The sequence below is a fragment of the Solanum verrucosum genome, unplaced genomic scaffold (assembly GCF_900185275.1).
Source record: "Solanum verrucosum unplaced genomic scaffold, falcon-dt-bn FXZP01000092.1, whole genome shotgun sequence".
NCBI classification, from domain to species: Eukaryota; Viridiplantae; Streptophyta; class Magnoliopsida; order Solanales; family Solanaceae; genus Solanum; species Solanum verrucosum.
The window spans coordinates 362,170-383,376 of record NW_026020351.1 but is presented as its reverse complement, the minus strand read 5'-3'; the positions used below and the strand labels follow the sequence as shown (position 1 = coordinate 383,376).

Here is a 21,207-nt window from a genome sequence, read left to right as displayed (position 1 = left end):
ATTTTATCCATTTTCTGATGTGCAATACACTTGATTGTGTTGGCAATTTTCATTTTCTTCAGACTGTGAAGTACTTCAACAATGAGGTGTATGAAACCGAGAAGTACGATCACTTTTTAAAGAGTAAGTTGTATTGCCTTATGGCTTTTCCCTATCATATATTAAGCTCTTCTGCACTCTTAAGTTATTTTATTATGTTTTGTATATGTTGGGTGAATCAGATTGCATCAACGGTGCTAACATTTATGATTTAACACAGTTTTTGGCAATTAGTTTAAGTCCAAATTTCAGGTAAAGTACAGGAGAAGTTCAACCTTATAATGATTTAAGTTACTTGATAAAGAAAAAAATAAATCATTGAAATTTATTCAGTTTCACAGAATGGTGATACCATGTCTACATGGCTTCCCTTCAACAAAACATGGGTTGGCTTCACCTTATCAGAAAAATAGAAACATGGGTTTGCTTCACTGTAAGTGTACACTTTGCTATGGAATCTAGCGATGAGTCAAAACAGAAGAATATCTTCTTTCTCCCTTGTGGTTTTAAAACTATTATATACTAGTGTACTAAAGGAACTCATCATATATTTTCTGAGCAATATGAGCATTATTGGATGGTCAGTTAAGTTGAGCGATAGAGGCTACTTGTGGAGATGTTTGCTTACTTGCGCGATTTGGAATGAACTCATTATATTCCTTTAGAGCAATAGGAACATGACTAGGTGGTGGAACATGCAAAATATATAACTTATGTCACGAGTGTATCCAAGCTTATGACAATAACTACACTTGGGTCTAGGTTTCCCAAAACTACCTCCTCGCCGATTCTCCGTAGATTGATATGTTAGTTTTTCTATGATTTGAGATGCGAGAACAAAGGAGACTATAACTTATGTCACGAGTGTATCCAAGCTTATGACAATAACTACACTTGGGTCTAGGTTTCCCAAAACTACCTCCTCGCCGATTCTCCGTAGATTGATATGTTAGTTTTTCTATGATTTGAGATGTGAGAACAAAGGAGACAATGGTCGGTGATAAAACTACTTTGTGACTGGGCAGTGCCGCACGACGAAGTAGACGAGAGAATAATTCATTAATTGTAGGAACGGTAGGACTAGCTAAAATCTAAACGCACTGAATGATGGTAAGTAGGAAGTCCAACAAGTGTAAGAACTAGAAATAGTGTCTGCCAGTGCTCTTTCTGCTTTTCCACGTTCGCAGTACAACGCTTCAAATTCGTTCCTGGCTGTGTCTACCTGTCCCAAGTAAGTAGACATATTGAATTCTTGTTTCTTTAAGTTGATCATCCAAGATATCATATCATAGAAGGGAGGTCGGAAGAGTAGCAGATTTACTCCAGGACTTGAACCTGTTCCTTGGCATCAATGCAGAGTCCGACAAACCAGTTTGGAAATTGCATAGTAGGGGAGTTTTTACAGTAAAGTCTTGTTACTGGGAAAGAAACACCAACCACTCTTTGACAACATTTTGGCCCTGGAAATTAATATGGAAGATTAAGATCCCTTTAAAAGTTGCTTGCTTCACTTGGTTGGTAATTAGAAGAGCTTGTCTAACCCACGAAGTGCTACAAAGAAGAGGTATACAGATCTGCTCAAGATGCTATATGTGTGAACAAGAGGCTGAAGAAAATGGCCATTTATTTTTGCACTGCAGGATGGCTACAGATTTGTGGAACATGTTCATTTGTATACTCGGAGTTAGTTGGACAATGCCTAGAACCACTTTTGAGGTACTAACACGCTGGCAAAGAATTGGGAAGAGAGGATCAAAGGGAGATTGGTGGAAAAATGTACCTGCTTGCATTTGGTGGACACTATGGAAAGAAAGGAATGGTAGGTGCTTTGAAGGGAGGACTAGCAGTTCCCAGACGATCAAGATGAGATGCCTTAGTCTTTTGATTTTTTGGTGTAAGCAAGATATTGTGGGGGAAGTAGATAGTTTGGTGGAGTTTATAGGACAATTGTAAATTTTTGAAAATTTGGTTTTTTGTTTTTTGATTTTGAAAATGATGGCACCCCTAGGGGGTTTGTAAATCCCTCCTCATCAATTTCTTGATGAGGTCTTTTGTGTGAATACAAAGTTACCTATTTCAAAAAAAAAGATATCATATCATAGAATCGAGATATGTCATTAGTGAATAAAGCATGGGCCTTTTCCCAAACTGAATAACATGTTTGGAATGGGTGAAAAAAGGGCATCAACTTGGAATCAATAGATTGCCACAAGAGACTACATAATTAAGCATCAACCTTCTCCCATTATGCTTTGGCTTTTGCATTTTCTTCATTAGCCTTTGCCTTCATCTACTACACAAACCTGTTCTTTACTTGTTTCTTTAAGTTGGTCATCCAATATATCATATCATAAAATCGAGATATGTCATTAGTGAATAAAGCATGAGCTTTTTCCCAAACTGAGTAACATGTTTGGAATGGGCGAAAAAAGGGCATCAACTTGGAATCAATAGATTGCCATAAGAGACTACATAATTAAGCATCAACCATCTCCCATTATACTTTGGCTTTTGCATCTTCCTCATTAGTCTTTGCCGTCATCTACTACACAAACATGTTCTTTAAGTGGTCTAGGACATTTTGACCCTTGCACCACAACACTGAGGAGGGTCAAGCTAAATAGTTTGAGTTTCCCATTAATGGTTCTGGAGTGATCATAGGACTTGAACTTTCAATTCCTGTATATCAATCCCGAAAGACATCTTGTGAAATCAGAAAGCCAAAAATTTGGAAATATGTTGCCAATTTTTTACCAGAATCTTATAAAAAAGGTAGTGGTTGCCAAAAAATTAAATCTGATCGCCAAAAATTAGTTGGAATCAGAAAATAATTATATGGGCAACCTCGGAATGAAGAGGCGATCCTATTGGAATATAACACTTTCGGATGATGGCTGGAACAGAGCTCACGTGCCAGCGCGTGGTCAGATCTTGCCGGAAAAGTCACACGTTAGGTTTTTGTTGCCGGAGAGTGGGGGGCCCATGGTGGTGTTGGTTTTCTCACAGCATTGATAAAAACAGATGATGATGCAAATCAGCCCCAACAGTCGCCAGAAATTGATGCACGGTGACTTGTTTGATTGAGTTTTCTTCCCCGTGTTTCTCACCAATGCTCTGATACCATGTGAAAAATATTGGAGAAGAATATTATTGAATTGTGTATTTACATTATTATACAAAGACTCTATTTATAGACACTATTATACAATCCTTTATAAAAAAAAAATACATTTATTTATCAAGTAGGATTCTATATACTATTCCTATTCTAAGTAGGATCGTATATACTATTCTTCTTCCTATCTTATTCTAACACTACCAAAACACCATCAAACATCAAATCTATCTCTGGAAAACCAGCCATGAACCCCCGTCATCTTCACAGTCCATCCAATTCTATGACAGCTGGAAACAAACCTAGTTCCGTCGGAACCATTTCTCTGACCAATTCATCTTTTTCTATGATACCCTGAGATTACACTCCCTCCAGCCTATTTAAAAACCATAGCCTCCCTCGAAAATTAGTTTATCCGGTTGAAATTGTGTTTGATTCACCCGTTGAAACTCCAGTTTAAGGTGACGGTGAGGTTCCAAGCAGCACCGCAGTCAAATTTTCCAGAATTTTCTCACTGTATTCTTATTGAAAGGGCCAATTTTCTTATTCTAGCTTGTGATGGGGTATGTATCCCGCTTGCAGTCTTCGAAGCGGCGAGATTTTAGTGCGAAAGGTTTGTATAGAATTTAGGAAGACACGCCTTCTGTGATATTTATTATAGTGTATATTTAATAATTAAATTATTGTGTGAAAGTTCTCAAGAACCTGGAAAAAATAGATACCTGATCATTGAAGCATGCCGCATCACCGGGTTGAGGATCCTCAATTACATAGATATATATAATTAAATTATTGTGTGAAAGTTTCCAAGAACCTGGAAAAAATAGATAACTGATCATTGAAGCATGCCACATCACTGGGTTGAGGATCCTCAATTATATAGATATATAGATATAGATTCATTGGCTTATGATATACAAAACTTTGACTGTTACGTTGTTCCTCATTTTCTTTTATTGGAATAAGCAATCATGATATTATGTTGTTGTCTCCAGGATATGAAGATGCTGCCTTGAAGACACAACGTAGTCTTGCAATCTTAAACTTTGGGCAAAGTGCAATATTCAGTATAGCTCTCTCAGCTGCTATGGTTTTATGTTCTAATGGGATTATGAATGGTGTCATGACTGTTGGTGACTTGGTAGAACTTTTTCTCTAATTACCTTAGCCGAGTGATTATTTTTTCTGCAGTGCTAGCACTCTAATAAGAAATATTACTATTTTTGATAGGTCATGGTAAACGGGCTGCTGTTCCAGCTATCGCTTCCGCTGAATTTCCTTGGTAGCGTATATCGTGAGACTATCCAAAGTCTAGTGGACATGAAATCAATGTTTCAGTTACTAGAGGTATCAGCCAGTTCCTTGATATCATTGTTGTTTTGTTTTATTTGCTAAATACATTTGTGCTATCTAAATAATTATAGAGGGAACAGTTAGGCACATGACATCGAATTTTGGAGCAGAAACATAATATGCAGACGTAAGATTTCTGGTATCAGATGATGCCTCTCGTATCTTGCTTCCTGAGTTCATAATAAGATATTGTACCTCCTATTGTGTCTCTAGGTGACTGTCTGCTTTATTTCTGCAGCTTAAAAGAATTGGATATACAAGCATTATTACATTTTTTACCCAGTCAGGATAGGATATAAGTGATGATAAAGTTGGCTCTTTAATGGAATAGACACCTCTTTCATTCTCGTCTGCTGTGGTACGAAGCACTATCTTCTCTTTATTTGGTCCACTCTTGCTGTTATACATTTCATTGCCCATCTCGTAGATGCTCAGACCGTGAGACTGTTTCCAAATGTTACTGGACCACCTTCTGATCTCTGCAAGAGTAAGGGGTACATTTACTCTGTTCTTGAATTTCCCCACCAAACTTCTTTCCAATACTTCATTGTGCAAGAATGAGTCATCATTAATGCATATTCTACCCCCCTCTTTCGTAAACGTACTGGCCACATCTACATCATTTATTCCACCCCTGGAATTCTTCAACATAGAATCTGTATTTATGAAACTTTTATCCCTGCTGGACCATTTACTGCTCCTAAGAGCTTCAGAATAAGGAATATTTTTGTCAGTCAACCTATGCTCCATTGTGGGTAGCTCATTCTTTTGGGATTTAATGAACCTATCCACCTTTTCTGCTACAAAGGTCCATCCTGAGTTGAGTGTTAGCTCTGGGATAATCAACACCGATCTCCTCTTGCCTTTCAAATTGATAATGCTGATGTATCTGCCATACTTGTTGAGATTTCTTGCGCAAAAGGTTTCAGAGAAATCTTCTCTCATTTTCCATCTTCTCACTGAGTTTCCTTTAAGACAAGGAGGCTTCCTTCAGTCTTTGGAGTATCCACATCATAGTTTTCTTGGTAAAATGAGTCCTGGTTCTGCTTCTCTCAGTCCAGGCATACCAATCCCCAGCAGTCCCTGAGAGTCTTGCAAGATCTTAAGACTTGGAGCCCACAGCAAAATGAATGGTGTTTTCCATCAGAAAATATAGGAAATGGTGTCTATAGAAAGGGGAATGAGTGGGAGGAAGAGAGAAGAAAGAGGGGTTGATTCCGGTGATCGGAAGGATCACCGGAGGTGGAAGGAAGTTTCAGATAAAGACCTAGGTCATTACCTCAATGACTGTGCCTCGGAGAAACAAGTTTTACTTTCCCTCTCTTACTTTGGCTAGGTTGTTGACTGGACCGGAATTACCGGGATGGAAACTTGGTTCCGTCCCGTCCCACTAAATTACGGGGATAGAACCAGGACTGACCAGAATGGAACGGGATGGGATAAACGGGACGGCACATATAGCTATTTCAAAAAATAATAATTTGTTTTTGAGTTATTTTGAATTACGAAAATATGAATGTTATTTTTTTATTTTTCTAAGTTTAATAGTTATAAAGTATTTAAGTTTTGAAATTTATAATGTTTGTTTGTAATTTTACTTAAGTTTATTTTAAAGATATATTTTTTTTAATTTTTACTTATAAGTTTGTAAGTTAAGTTTAATAAAGTTAATTTTTTTTTAAAGTTTTTGAGTTTATGTTATAAGTTTTCAAGATTTGAATCTTTTGAAGTTTATAAGTTATATGTTATAAGTTATAACTTATAACTTGTAATTTAAGTAACTTAAATTTGTAATTTGTTAAATTTATAAATTTTAAAGTTTTTAGGTTTATATTATTTGAAGTTGATGAATTAAGTTTGTAATTTTAAAAAATTAAATAAACAAAAAAGAAATGCTAATAAAAGTATAAAACAATGACAAAAATTTAAAAAACCAATCCAATTTATTCAAATTTGTATTACAATTTTCTTAAAAAAGATTTCACGGACCGGAATCGGGATGAACCGGTACCGGTATACCGGTATACCGGTACCAAATCATGATACCGTCCCGTTCCGAGTACCGGTTGAATGTATCCCATTCCGTCCTGAATACTACCGGACCGGAACGGTACCGGTATAACCCGTTCCGGTGCCCAGTCTTAGTCCGTACATGGCCTCCGTGGGTCCAACTGAAATTTCTTAAAATATCTCTAAGTCTAAGACTCACCTACGAGACCTATCTACGACTCGTACATTGGATGACGGACCGTCGTGGTGAACCGTATAAAAGTACTGGGACTTGACACTTTCTGAAAAGTTAATCTTGCCAACCATGGTTCCACCTACGGTCCGTGGTCCAACCTATGAACCGTCGGTGGTTCGTCCGTGCTGGCACCAGATTTGGAAACCTGAAATTTTTCCTCCTTTTCGAATTCGAGATGTTACGCTAATCTAATTTCCTTACATCTTCTGTTATCCTAAATAAAGTTATCTTCCCCAAACTGAATTAGGTTGCATACAACTGATTGAAGTGATAAAAATGAGGTCATATTCTGAGGGGATTACTATGTTGTAGATCATGTGATGTGCCACTTGCGATATATTAGAATTATTTTCATTTCTTTTTTAGGAAGCAATGTGTGGTCACTGGTCAAAGGTAAATGGTTAACTAATGCCCTTCTTTTGTATTGTGCATTATCCTGTTCAGTATTCTTTTTAACAAATCAAGAGAAATTTCATTCATGTGCACCAATATGATGCCACAGGCTCCACATTACAAGTATTAAACGTTTAGTTTCCAAACATCAAGCCGTGTAACTCTTTATCCGTTACAGCCTTTATATCACTCTGGTAGTAGACCTTCATGATACAGAAATGGTGATTTGGCTACAAACATATTTTCTCAACCTGCCATGGCATGTCCTTGCAAAATTGAACTGTCATTATTCATGTCACAAACAATAAAATGTATGATCACCAGAAATACATCTGACACTTATTGAGGAACCATTTTTTGTGATATAGAATTAATTCATGTATATGATAGTGATACATTACGTGCATGCTTTGGACCATTTGGTTGGAAAGGAATAAGAGATGTTTTGAGAATGATAGAGTAATATAGCTTTTCTATAGAGTAGATGTATTCAAATTTGTACTTCTGTTGTAAGGGAAACATATTTCAAAACTTAGATCAGATTGTGGATTTCATAGGTTTTTTGGTTCTGTAATTGTCACAGCTTTGCTGTAACCTGTGTTTCTTCGAGTACCTCCTTGGTGCTACTTTAATGAAGTCTATTTACCTTATCAAAAATAAATACATCACGTGCATGTTCTTTATGTCTTGTGCATATATATAAAATGTTTTGAGCAGATCTCTGACTAACATACACAGGAAAAAGCTCAAATCAGAGATGCTGCTGATGCAAAATCTCTTAATTTAAGTGGGGGTAGCATTCAATTTGAGAATGTTCACTTCAGGTGCATTTCTAATTCTTTGTTCTTTTTATATTTTTTGGATGAATTATGATGTATTAGAATAGTATAGTTTTCCTTAAAGTGCGTGTTTTCACTCAGTCATCAATTTGTACAAATTCTATGTAAGATAGGTAGACATGCATTAGGAAACATTCTGGTTGGTGATCTATGATGTACTCTGACAAGGTATAATCCCTGAAGAAAATTGAATGTTCAATCCCAGTCTGGGTTAGACTGGTGACTTAGTTGAACTATGAGTCGTTTCATCAATTTGGCCTACAATGATACTATCACATGTTGTTTTGAGAATTCTTGCTTGTTGATAACTGCAATTTGTAATTGAGGTTACTTGTGATTGGATTTATTCTTAATCATCATATTTACAGTAGAGAATCTACACAAAAAAACAAGTTCTCTATAAAGACAACCCATTCATATATACTAACTGGCATCTTGTGGGTTCTCCAAAAGTGTAAAAGAAACAAAAAATTACCATAATTTGTACAAAGATATTTCTCTGCTCCCTCAAAAGTTCTCATGTTCCTCTCTCGGAAGAGTCCATATGAGTGTGAGTGGCACTACATTTCATGGCCACCATCTTTTTGTCCTACTTCTGAATACCCCACCTAACATGACATCGTTAACCGTACTTACATCAACCACGACTTCGAGGCTTAACTGATTCTCTACTTTGTGCACTAATATGTGATTTGTATCCTTGGCCGTCAGCTTGTACATGTAACACCAATAGAGAGTTTCTAATCTTTTAACATAACGTTGATGTAAAATGGTTGTGGATATTCACCCATGAGGAAAATGTTATATTGTAAGGTAATAATTGCTAAATGTAGCACAGTCGATAATGGTTGGTTCTCAAGTGGAACAATGGGTGCGCATAGGGTAAGTGTATGAAAGGGAATTATTGAATGTAGAAATATGTTGGTGGAACATATTGGGTTTGTGGTTGTAATAGCACAAGAGTTCACTTTCTGAAGGAAATTATTGATGGTAGAAATATGTCGGTGGAACATAATGGGTTTGTGGTTGTAATAGCGCAAGAGTTCGCTTTGGAAGGAGTTATGGTGTGGGAATACTAGCCTAGAGTAAACTTACCTTGCTGATGGATTGTTTCAAAAAGGAGGATGAGGGAGTTGAATGAGATATCATGGAGTGATAGAGGGAGGACAGGCTGTAATTGGAGGGAAAGGGGATTAGGAATTTTTGCCTGTAAAATCATGCTACAGGGAGTTCATAGAGGAAGGGGAGAAGAAAGGCATTGGAAACAGTGTGGGCAGTAAAGCTCCAGATTCCAGAAAGAAGAAATCTTTTCACATGGTGTATTGTAAGGGATGGCTTCATTGACAGTGGATGAAAGGTATTTTGAAGACACTAGATGCTCCATAGAAAGATTGAAGTCAGTGTATTTTGTCTCTGTATTTTCAATGTGAAGAAAGCTTTGTAGAGAATGATGAATCCTTGGTAGATCTCACAGGTTCCCTGTGAAGATATGTTACTAATTATTGTAAGATGAACAAGATTTTTGTCTCTGTTGGTGGATGAAAGGTGTTTTGAAGACAACAGTTGTTCCATAGAAGGATTGAAGTCAGTGTATTTTAACTCTGTAGTTTTGGTGTGAAGAAAGCTTGGTAGAGGATGATGAATCCTTGGTAGATTTTACAGGTTCCCTGTAAAGATCTGTAACTAATTCTTGTAAGATGAATAGATTTTTTGTCTCTGTTTAGAACTTGTAAATAGAGTGGCCAGCATTCCCTAAATGCTGATGAATACACTGTTACCATTAAGTAAAAGAAAGTTTCTATCTCATAGTCATTGATCATGCCTTTTCTTCTCATATAAGTGCTCTATGATGTCAGGGCTTTGAGATACTTAATTTCTTTTGTCACATTTTCATCCTAAAGCAAATTACATGTTATGGGCTCGTTTACAAGTCTTTCTAGCTAGCAATGCTATTCTGACATACTTAATGCTTTCCCAGTACTTTGGAAATAGGGAGCTTTCCAAATCACATTAGGTTCTGCAGCTTTTGTTGTTAGGTTGATGGAACAGCTGCTGCTCTTTGTTGAATATTGAAACTCATCATGATGTATAGTTGTTTAAGTAGATAGGCTTGGTTGCTTTTTCTACTGTGGCACCAAATGTACTAGTAAATATGCTTGCTGATGCTTGTTCTTTCCATTTTTCATAGTTATTTGACAGAAAGGAAGATTCTAGATGGGATCTCTTTCATTGTTCCTGCTGGAAAAAGTGTAGCTATTGTAGGAACAAGTGGCAGTGGTATGGTTCCTTATTCTGTTTCAACTTTTCAGAGTTAATTTGTCTATTAACTTTGAATTTAATCCATTTAGGCCCGGATTTGCTGCATATTAAGCAAAAACAAATCATTTAGTTATCTAATCTAACAGGCGCGAGTGAAAAATGCTTATCCGAGTAGTAAAGATCTTCAGATGGCAGCACTTAAAGGAACCAATCTGTGGCATAGGTTACTTTTGTTTCTGAAGCTTCTAGGATGCATAAAATGAGGGATACATTTTGAAGTTGGATAGCTAGAGATGCTCGTTTTAAGATTTTTATGATAATGCCCCTCTCCTGATCGAATTGTATGTGTGTATACTTTTTGAAGTTTGACTAGTATGATAATAATGGTGTAGGACTTCTGCTGCAAACAACTGAAAAGGTTGTTCTTGTTTTTCCTTCTCTTCGTCAGTTTTCTGGAAACATCATTCTTTCAATTTTAATATAGGCCTGCCCCAGATCTGACCAATATATGAGATGCCTCTTAGCTGACTGTAGAAACCTTTTTATGTGTCACTATAAATATTCAAGTGTGGGATCTCATTGCCGATTGGATGTTTGTGTGGAACCTAGGGATTACATACAGTTATGCGTATTGGTTATGCTACATTACACTAGTCCTGAATCCTGATCCTCATATTGCTTTCTGTTACAGGCAAATCAACTATTCTTAGATTGCTCTTCAGATTCTTTGACACCCATTCTGGAAATGTAAGATTAAAAAGCTTTCCTCATTGTGGAATCATTTTTTTCTTTTTTGGATTAATATTGTGGAAGCCAAGGGTCTATCGCAAACAACCTTTCTACCTTACCTTCCAAGGGTAAGGGTAAGGTCTGCATACACTCTGTCATCCCTAGACTCCACTTGTGGGATTGCAGTGGTTATGTTGTTGTTGTTGATAAATACTGTGGAATCTTATCTATACTAGTCCTGGAAAGCCCGTGCTGAGCTCGGGCCCAAGATCAAGAGAATAAAGTACTTCATAATTGTTTAGTTGGATTTAAATAGTTTGTGTTACGTTGTTTAGGCACATTAAGAAATATGATCACTTCTTAATCATGTATTATTCATTATTTAAGTTTTCTCATTAGATCACTAGGTAATTTACTAAAATCATAATTTGTAAGAAAGCAAGTTTGCTAGGGAATAAGCAGATATCAAAGAGACAAAGATAACTTGATGTTGTAACATAATTTAAAGTATACAAAATGATTTCAACCTGACTATTATCATAAATTGAAGAAGATATTTTTATATTTTATGGATTTGTGGCCATATAATTTCTAGTTAGAGTTGGAAATAGATTGTTTTGGTGTTTTTTGGTGAACTACTCATAATTTCATGTAACAATGGTTCATGCTTGAAAAGAAATGGTGATTAAAGTCTAGATTGAGATGAAACTCAGAAAAACTTGAATCCATTAAAACAAAGTTCAAAAATTAATTTAGTTTGTCATCAAATCATTGATCCTTTATTCTTAAAAGAAATTTTTCTTACCCAACCAATTAGGATTAAATGATTTCTGACAAATGAATTTTCTTGCAAGAAAAAAAAAGTTCAACAGTATGTGACCATCAACAGTATTTAATAAATGTGGGATTGAACTGAGATCAGGTTTCATATTGCTTGGGCCTGTTTTTCATGACAACGTTTGAGAGCCTTGTGGTGTCTCTTATTATATTAAACTTGGATTGATTGCCTTCGCAATTTAAGGGCCTGTTGGTTTGCACAACTTTCACCTTATAGAATAAGAAAATTATAGCAGTTTTCTGCTAGTCTTTTCTTGAAAATTATTTATTTTTCAATTATTTAATGATCACTTTTGAAAACTGACTAAAAAGCCTTAAATGGTATGCATGACGAGGACACTGATATTTTAGCATTTATCTCAAGAGGGAAGACCGACTGACTATTACTACAACTCGTATGTTGACAAATCATTGGCTGAATTCTATTTGCACTGCTTGTCAAACTGCTGATTAGGGACTTTTATTGCAAGAAATACTCATGGCATATAATTTAAAGTATGTTTGTGAGAAGGAATCTGACCAATGTCTTGATCAATCTTTGTTCATGTGCTTGATAAGCCCTACTTTTGTAAAGTTGCACTCAGTGTTTTGGACGGCGAGAGGCAACAAAACGCGACAAGGGCCTGCCTCGCCACGCGGCGAGGCGCTCGCCTTTTTGAATTGAGGCGCCAATTAATACAAAAAATGTAAAATATTTAATTGCATATATAAATATCCAAAATCTCAACAACAATAACATTCATTAGCAATGTCCCTCTTTTTGTTAGCATCTCACGTCATTGAATTCACTATTTATGGACAAATAAATACTATATTAATTAGTATAAAACTAAATTAAGTAGGGAAGAAATAATTATAGAAGGATCAAATTATTATTTTTTTAAATATAGGCAAATTCCAGCCCAGTGAGCAGAGCACTACAGTCTACCACAGAAGTACAAAACCAAGCATAGTCTCAAACTCTAAATACAGAGTAGTTCCACCCAAAATAAAATAAAATAGAGTAGTTCCAAAAAAAAAAAACAGAGTAGAGACTAGAGAGTAGAGAAGAAAAGAAGAGAAGAACTAGAAGAGAAGAAGATAAGAACTAGAAGAGAAGAACTAGAGATAAGATTTTGTACCTCAGAAGGAGCAGCAGTCGCGATTGCGATTCGCGAAGAAGAAGTCTCCACGAAGGAGCAACAATCGCGAAATAGGAGGAGAAGAGGAGCGTCTTGCGAAGGTCAAGTTTGCAAAAATACCCAAAAAATCCCTAATTTTGGCTTTTATTTATTAAGTCAGACCTTAAAAAAAATAAAAAAATAAAAAGGCGACGCCTATTGCATCGCCACACCACGTCATCTTACGCCTTTCCGTCGCCATGGCATGCCTTTTTGAAGTCGCCTCGCCTCGCCGGAAAAAGGCGATGACCCCTCGCCTCGCCTCGCCTCGCCTTGTCGCCAAAGGCGAAAGGCGAGCGCCTTTCATAACACTGGTTGCACTTTCATCAACTGTTCATCAACCGATTTGCAAATTCATGTGCAGTGAAAGTTCATCCTCTTATGTTCACAATATCAGGGAATGAGTTTTGTCATATTCCACATATAATCATACTGATCCTGTTTCACTGGATGTTTATATGATTAAAAAAGTAAAACACAAAATGGAGGTGAATAGGACTGTTAGTTTGGTTAAACATGGAAGCAAACTTGAAAACCTGTATGTAATGGTAAATGTTCTCATGTTGATGATTGTACATGGGAGAAGTGAATTTACATTTCAGGCGAAAGTTCTCTTCTTTTTGTTGGATCTTTAGGGTTTTTTTTGGCATTTTTTTGTTGGCAGATAAAAATAGATGGTCAAGATATTCGGAAGGTTACTCTTAAGAGTCTTCGGAAATCTATTGGCGTGGTTCCACAGGATACTGTAAGCTGTCATAAGTTATCAAGCTTATTCAGCATGGTCCCTGCAAAATGTGTGGGTTAAACACAACCATTTCTTTGTTTTTCCAGGTTCTTTTCAATGATACTATATTTCACAATATCCGCTATGGGCGGCTCTCTGCCTCCGAGGAGGAGGTCTGTTAATAATTTGTACTTGCTTTTCTTTCAACTTTGGCAATTCTTACATCATCTAACTCTCCCCCTGTATCAAAATGAAATGGTTCAATAAGGTGTACAACGCTGCTCGGCAAGCTGCAATCCATGATACTATTATAAAATTCCCACAGAAGTATGCTACAGTGGTGGGAGAACGTGGACTAAAGGTGAGTTTTTTCAGTCCCTCATTTTGCTCTATTTATATGCAGGAGCATGTGTTGGTGCCTTTAGGCCTATTCTTTGCCCTGCCTCCAAGGTTATCCATCTATGTAGGAATGGAAGAGTAATCATGTCATGGGCACGCAAAATCATATGCATCACTTACTAAGATAACCCATGTTGATAGTAGGTTGAAAATTGACCTTCTTATAGTTGTAGCTAAAGATTTTATCAGTACAAGTCATCAACATTTTTCTTTTGGATTTGAAGTTACAGTTTCTGGTTATCTAGAGTTGCGAGCATACGTTTCGGATTAAAATCAGACATTCTATACTTTTGTCGTGATCATTTTCCTAAACCAATTATGCATGAACTGTTACTAATGTGAGTATAATGGTAGGAGATACAATTGGATGTTTAACAATTATGGGTTTTACCATTTTACGACAGGGATTTGCATTAAGCTCGTACTTATCTATCCTAGTTAAACAATATACATGATAGGGTCTTGGTGTTTGATACTTGCAGATAATTGACACGACTAGCAAGGGTGTCAACCAAAAGCTTAAATTATGGGAGTCACTTGAGAATAAGGGTTACAAGATAAGTAGAACTGTAGGAGTAATATTGAATATATGTACTACACGTTCAACCAGAGTGAAATAAGATGAATTTAGTGGGGATTGTGGTGACTAAATGCAAAAATCTCAGATATCTAGCTTTGATATTTAAGGAGAATGATATGATGGGTTAAGATGAAGCATATTAAATTAAAATAGGATAGTTAGAGTAGAGAAGTACTACAGGTTATACGATAGGAGGATACAATTGTGTTGGTTTGGTCTAAATTTGGGCAATGTCAAAATGAGCTGATTTAATTTATTGGGTGTCATTAACCCGCCCAAGTGTTACTTGTGCTGAGATGGGTTGGGTCAAGATGGGCAAGCAATGGGCCATTGTAACCTGCCCAACTGTTACCAATTTTTGATTTTTTTCTTATGTTTTTAGTTACCAAGCAAAACTAACAATTTACAAAAGAAGATATTTTGAGGTTTCTTATGGGACAATTTGGGCATAACATATTTAAAAGCCTAAGTCAGCCCTACTTTAAGGGCTAATTTAGGCTAGTCAAAATGGATTAAATTACTAAATGAGTAGGTCATTAACTCGCCCAAACTTGGCGGGTTGGGCGAGTCATGTTTTCACGGCTAATTTTGCCATCGCTAAGGATACTTACCATAGTGGAAGGCAAGTTTGATAGAATGGTTGAAAGACCAACAACGTTTACGGAGTTAATGTTTGGCTTCTAAGGTTCAACATATGTTGTAGACATGCAAATGTTTAGATGAATGTGCGGTCATACAAGATCAGCCAAGATTATAAATGATGACATATGTCAAGATGCAAATAGCACATAGAGGATCAAATGAAATAGGTTCACTTGAGATGGTTTGTCATGTTCTATGTCCATAGGTATGGAACCATGGTACTTGAGGGTTTCAAAAGAGGACGAGGTAGACATAAAATTACATGGAAGGGATTACTTCAAAGACCTACAATCTCTTGGAATGCAAACAAAACTCAACAATAAAATGATGCACAATAGGAGAAAAGATTCCTATAGGGGATACAAATTAGAAGGGATAAAGAGTTGGGCCTCATTTGTTTTCATTAAGATTAAATTGTCTAAATCTGAATATTAAGACGTGCATTAAGATTTAGAGGTCTAAATCTAAATATTAAGATTTGAATAATAAATAGTTAAGACTGTTTTTTTCTCAACATATGAATGTATAAAATTTGTCCTTTAAAAAATAATAAATATAAAATTCAAATAAAATACTAAATTGATCTAAAATTATATCAATAAAATATTTTAAAATTATTATATGGCAATTGGTGTGGGGACAATGGTGATTGTGTGTCAATTTGGGAAGGTGTTAAATGATGATGGTGGTTGTGGGTATCTTATGATAGTGGTTGGCAATAGTTATTCACCGTGGTTGTTGGTGGCTGATAATTAGTAGTGGAATGATACAGATAACTAATGGTGGTGGTGAATGATATGGCCGTTAGCATATATAATGTTCACCAATGATGGTAATTATTAATAGTGATTAATGAATGTAATAATGGTTGGTGGATGATTGCAAATGATGGCTAATGGTGATGCCGGTTGATTTTGGTGATTGACGGTAGTGGTGGTTGTGGTTGGGCTCAGGATGGGGGTTGTGGATGTTAGGTGGTGGTAGTTGTGACTGAAATGGTGGTTGTGGGTGGTGGGTGAAAGTAGATGGAGTAGCGGTGCTTTATAGAAATTCTTAAATAGACATTTTAATGGTTTTAAAACTTTATTAGAGATCTTAATTGTTCACACTTATTCATACCCATTAAGTGGTTGTAAAAAAAGAAAAACAAACACACTTAATGATTAAGATTTAGACCTTGAAAACAAACAGATTAAATGAGTGAGATCCGAATGATTAAGATGAAGACTTCCATTAAGTGCAAAAACAAAAATGAAGCCTTAGTCATATGGGCAGGCTTACTTTAATTTGGGTCCAGTATTTGCTAGGAGTCTTTTGATCTTGTTAGAAATGTAAATGCAGTAGAAGATGTCGAGAACTGCTAGTGTCAGAGAACTAAATTGTTGAATATTGGATTGGGAGAGCTCTAAATGCAGCACCATGAATAGTGAATATCAATATAGCCAATCCAACTAGCTTGGGATTGAGGTATTATTGTTGTTATGGTGAGGCAGAAAAATAAATGGGAAATCATTTTGGGATTACATAACACTCATCCAAATACTCATTCTTTTTTATCAACAGGACTTGCTTTCCAGTTCTTCTATGTTTTTCAGAAAGTCATATATGCCTGTGACTCATTCTGTGACATCTATCTTTCTTTTCCATCTCCTGCAGTTAAGTGGTGGTGAGAAGCAAAGAGTTGCACTAGCGCGTGCATTCCTTAAAGCGCCTGCGATATTGTAAGTTCATCTGTCAACCTACTAGTATAATGAACTTGTGTTGGCTCAGGGATCTCCCTTTACTTCATTTTCTGTATGTGCTCATATATTAGTCCTTAGTTTCCAAGTAAAAGAACAACAGTTTGCAGATCTTTAAAGAATTATAACATTTGTTTAGTACTTTAGTTCAGAGTCAATTTTAATTATGAGGATTAGGCACTTGAGACAAATAAGAACTTTCTGAAAAGTGTCATTCTTCTGCTGTTCACTGTCAGAAACAGTTTCCACAACATTTGGGGTCAAAGGTTTTTTCCTGGAAAGACAAATTAAATTAGCAAATATGTTGATTTTATTACTTTTGGACTAGTTGTTTCAAGTACAATTTAGCAGATGCTCCTATGATTCATGTTCCCTAAATCCTCTCTCTTCTTGGTGTCTATACAACTTCATCTCTTATCAATTGCTTGCCGGGAGTGTCTTTCTTACCTTCACAACAAACACTTAACTGTCTTGTCTCCTGTGTATAAATTCACCTGCCCCTGGTACTGGCTTATAGACCTGTATTGTTCTCAGACGGCTCATTTAAGGCATGTTGCGGGAGACCTTTTGCTCAGACAGCTTACCACAGAGGCACAGATATCCTCTTTTCAGAATGTAACAATGTTAAGACCATTGGTCTAGCATGTCTTTATGACGACAAGTTTAGATGTCACTGTTGGTTCTTCCTATCTTCTCAGAAGTGCTTTTTTCTCCATTCATTGAAGTACTTTCTTCTTCATCCACATATAAATACCCTGTTACAGAGAGCATATATTTGCATCATTTGTCATGAAACTTGCTGCCTCTATTTTTAGTTGCTCAGTAAAATCTCTATTTGGAAACAGCCTCCGGTAGAAATGCAAGGTAAGGCTCCGTACAATAGGCCCTTGTGGTTGGCCCTTCCCCGAACCCTGCGCATAGCGGGAGCTTTAGTGCACCAGGCTGCCCAGTAAATCTCTATTGTCAGAATCTTGAGTTGATAGAATTTTAATGTTGTGTTTAGGCCCTTAACCTGGGTATAATCTTGAGCTGATTATCATGTTAACTGCAGTTTAATTCTTTCAAATCAGGCAGCTAGGCTTTTACTGACCATCTATTAATTGAGAGAGGATTGTTGTTGATTTCCTTTCTGTATTACCCTTTTTTCCTTCTCTGTTAGGCTTTGTGATGAAGCCACGAGTGCACTTGACAGCACGACAGAATCAGAAATACTAAGTGCTTTAAAGTCTCTAGCAAATAACCGGACTGCAGTTTTTATTGCCCATAGGCTCACTACAGCTATGCAATGTGATGAGGTATGTGTTCTAGTAAATTCCATATGGAATACTCTTTCTCCAATATATATTCTTTTTTTTGGGGGGCAAATTATACCGAGTTTTGTTTATGTTTGGCATAATTTTGGTGCTCTCTTGAAATGTCTTTTGATATATCCAGAGGTGAAGTTATTGTAATCCACATCAAATTTAATATTAGTTAGAGTTCAAGATATGGTAATGAGTATTCCATGCATCTTTATGTTTGATAGATATCCCCACTATCCAATTACCCTACTTCCTATTCTTGGGTTGTCCCAAAATTATTTTCTCTCTCGTAAAAGTGAGTTTTTCTCCACACTAATACTTTATATTACTCTATTATTAAAGTAACTCTAGGATCCTGTCTTATTGCAAACACTATCTTATTTCTTAAAAGAGTTGACCCTTTTACGTTTCACTTGGATACAACAAAATTCAAACTAATACCTTAGTAATCGTGCCCAGTGTTTTGGACGGTGAAAGGCGACAAGGGTTTGCCTTGCCACGAGGCGCTCGCCTTTTGAAGTGATGCACCAATTGATTTAAAAAAATTAAAATATTTCATTGCATATATAAATAACCAAAATCTCAATAGTACATATTAGCGAATATTTCAAATAAAAAACTAAGAGTAGATAGCAGATGGTAGATACTTAGGGATGGCAATGGGGCGGGGCGGGTGTGGAGCGGAGCGGGCTTAGGCCTATGCAGGGTAGGGGATATGATTGCGGGTGCGGGTGCGGGATGGATACAGGGCGGGTTGAAATAGATTTTTTCCAATTCTTAGCGGGGCGGGGCAGGGCAGGTGCGGGTTTACAGTGCAAGTGTTGATGTTCTAGCCTAATCACTCTAGCCTCTACTTTACTGTGTAACTGTTGATTTTTTTTATTTTTATTTTTATTTTTTAATCTTTTTGTTAAATTGCAGCTTATGTTAAATTTTTTTAATTGTGTTTCATAATTAGAATTTATAAATTGAATATTAAAAAAAAATTATAGTTGAATGTTAAAGCTAAATAACAAAGTGAACAAAAATAATAAGAGAACTTATGCAGGGTGGGTTTATGCGGGGCGGGTTGAAAAGGTAAATTAGTTATGTGGGGCGGTGCGGGGAGGATTAAAGCCTCCGCAGATTTATGCGGGTTTGCCCCCGCAACCGCCCCGCCCCGCTCCATTGCCATCCCTATAGATACTAAAGTCTAGAATTGGAATGACTCAATAATTCATATTAATTAGATGCCATTGCAATTGTTGTTTCTGGGAAAATAGTTACCATATTAATTAGTGTATAACTTGAATTGGGCAGAAATAAAAATAGAAGGACTAGAATTTATCTATTAAAAAAAATAATTAGGACTAGAATTTTTATTTTTATTTTTTAAATGGGCAGACTGCAGAAAAATAGAAAACAGAGTATATAAAAGAGTCAAAAAACAGACGAATAAGAAGCTGTGCACAGAGGCATACTGGTTAAGAGTCGTGAAAGAAGACGAAAGAAGAAGAGAGAAGAACATAGAAGACGTACTTGAAGTCTGAACTTTGGAGAATAAAGTCGCGGTTTGTGGCTTTGTGCAAATTAACCCTAATATTGTCTTTTAACTTTCAAATCGATGTCATTTTTAAAAAAAAAAAGGCGACGCCTCTGTCCCTCGCCTGGCTGCGTCACCACTCGCCTTTGCGAGATCGCCTCGCTAGTAATAGGCGACAAGGCATCGCCTTGCCTCTTGCCGAAGGCGAGCGCTTTTCACAACTCTCGTGCCTTAATCGAATTGAAACCAACTTTGGGACGTAGGGATTATAAGCTAAATTTGTATCTTAAGATGTAAATAAGACGAACCATTGGCATAAAGTGAACGATTCAAGATGGTAGGAGTGCATTGCCTTTTTTTTTTTTTTTAATGGCTGGTATATAATATGTTCTGCAGATTTTCATCAGTATTGTGTAGTTATAAATTCTTCTCTTCTTCTAACTTATTTCATCAGATGTGATTACAAAATTCCTTTTCTTCTTGGACCTTACAAAACCAGAAATATATTGTGTATTGGCTGAGAATATAATCATTTTTGTTTAATGTAAAAAACATTATAATTAATGGACAACGATTGGTTATAAGCTGTTCAACTATATCACTAGTGCAAAGAGTTGAAATCTGATATGCTGTCCTTGGGTCGACATTTCCCATTATTATGGTTAAAATGTGTTGTATCCTGCGATTGGTGAAGTTGGACTTAGTCGAGTACATTGATGATATTTGTATTGGACATGTGGTTTTTGATTATCAGGTCATAGTCTTGGAGAATGGGAAAGTGGTGGAACAAGGGCCACATGAATTTCTTCTATCAAGGCCTGGGAGATATGCACAACTTTGGTCACAGCAGAACACAGTGGATGGACTTGATGCGGCGATCAAGTTAAACACATGAATATGCCCCTTGCTGTTCATTCAGGAAAGAAACAAATTATGACTTGACCAGCGAGTTTGCCCAATCATCTCACTTCTTTCTTCAATTCCAACAGAGGATATCAATTTCCGATAAAAACAGTTTCACCCTCACTTACCATGTTTAATCCGTTGATGTAGTGGGGCAGGATTTGCTTCCTCAGATTTAATCCATTGATGGAACAGGTCAAACTAATCTTCTCAATGATTATAGGTATTTAGTTTTGTTAGTAGTGGTGATATTTGCATTGCAATTAATTAGAAGCAGCTATGTATTAATCAGTGCAGTGTTCACTTGTTATTTTTGGAGAGCCAAGGATTGTGATTTATGAAGTTTAGAATCCCTATTCCCTAGCTTACTGTTAAGATCCAGTCTTTGGTGTTCGTAGTGGGATAGACATATTGTACACCTCCACATA

The 21,207-nt window shown here is 36.4% G+C and overlaps 1 protein-coding gene across 1 annotated transcript in view; it reads left to right on the top strand.

Moving 5' to 3' along the window:
• LOC125837489 (ABC transporter B family member 25, mitochondrial) overlaps positions 1 to 21,207 on the top strand; it is a 38,341-nt gene extending 17,134 nt beyond the window's left edge. The window contains exons 9-20 of the mRNA XM_049516594.1: positions 63 to 123; positions 4,150 to 4,295; positions 4,385 to 4,501; positions 7,884 to 7,969; positions 10,173 to 10,261; positions 10,935 to 10,990; positions 13,634 to 13,714; positions 13,801 to 13,866; positions 13,962 to 14,054; positions 16,971 to 17,035; positions 18,213 to 18,348; positions 20,631 to 21,207. Of these exons, the coding sequence (XP_049372551.1) occupies positions 63 to 123; positions 4,150 to 4,295; positions 4,385 to 4,501; positions 7,884 to 7,969; positions 10,173 to 10,261; positions 10,935 to 10,990; positions 13,634 to 13,714; positions 13,801 to 13,866; positions 13,962 to 14,054; positions 16,971 to 17,035; positions 18,213 to 18,348; positions 20,631 to 20,771 (1,137 nt within the window). The 3' untranslated portion in view covers positions 20,772 to 21,207. The remainder of the gene's footprint in view (positions 1 to 62; positions 124 to 4,149; positions 4,296 to 4,384; positions 4,502 to 7,883; positions 7,970 to 10,172; positions 10,262 to 10,934; positions 10,991 to 13,633; positions 13,715 to 13,800; positions 13,867 to 13,961; positions 14,055 to 16,970; positions 17,036 to 18,212; positions 18,349 to 20,630) is intronic.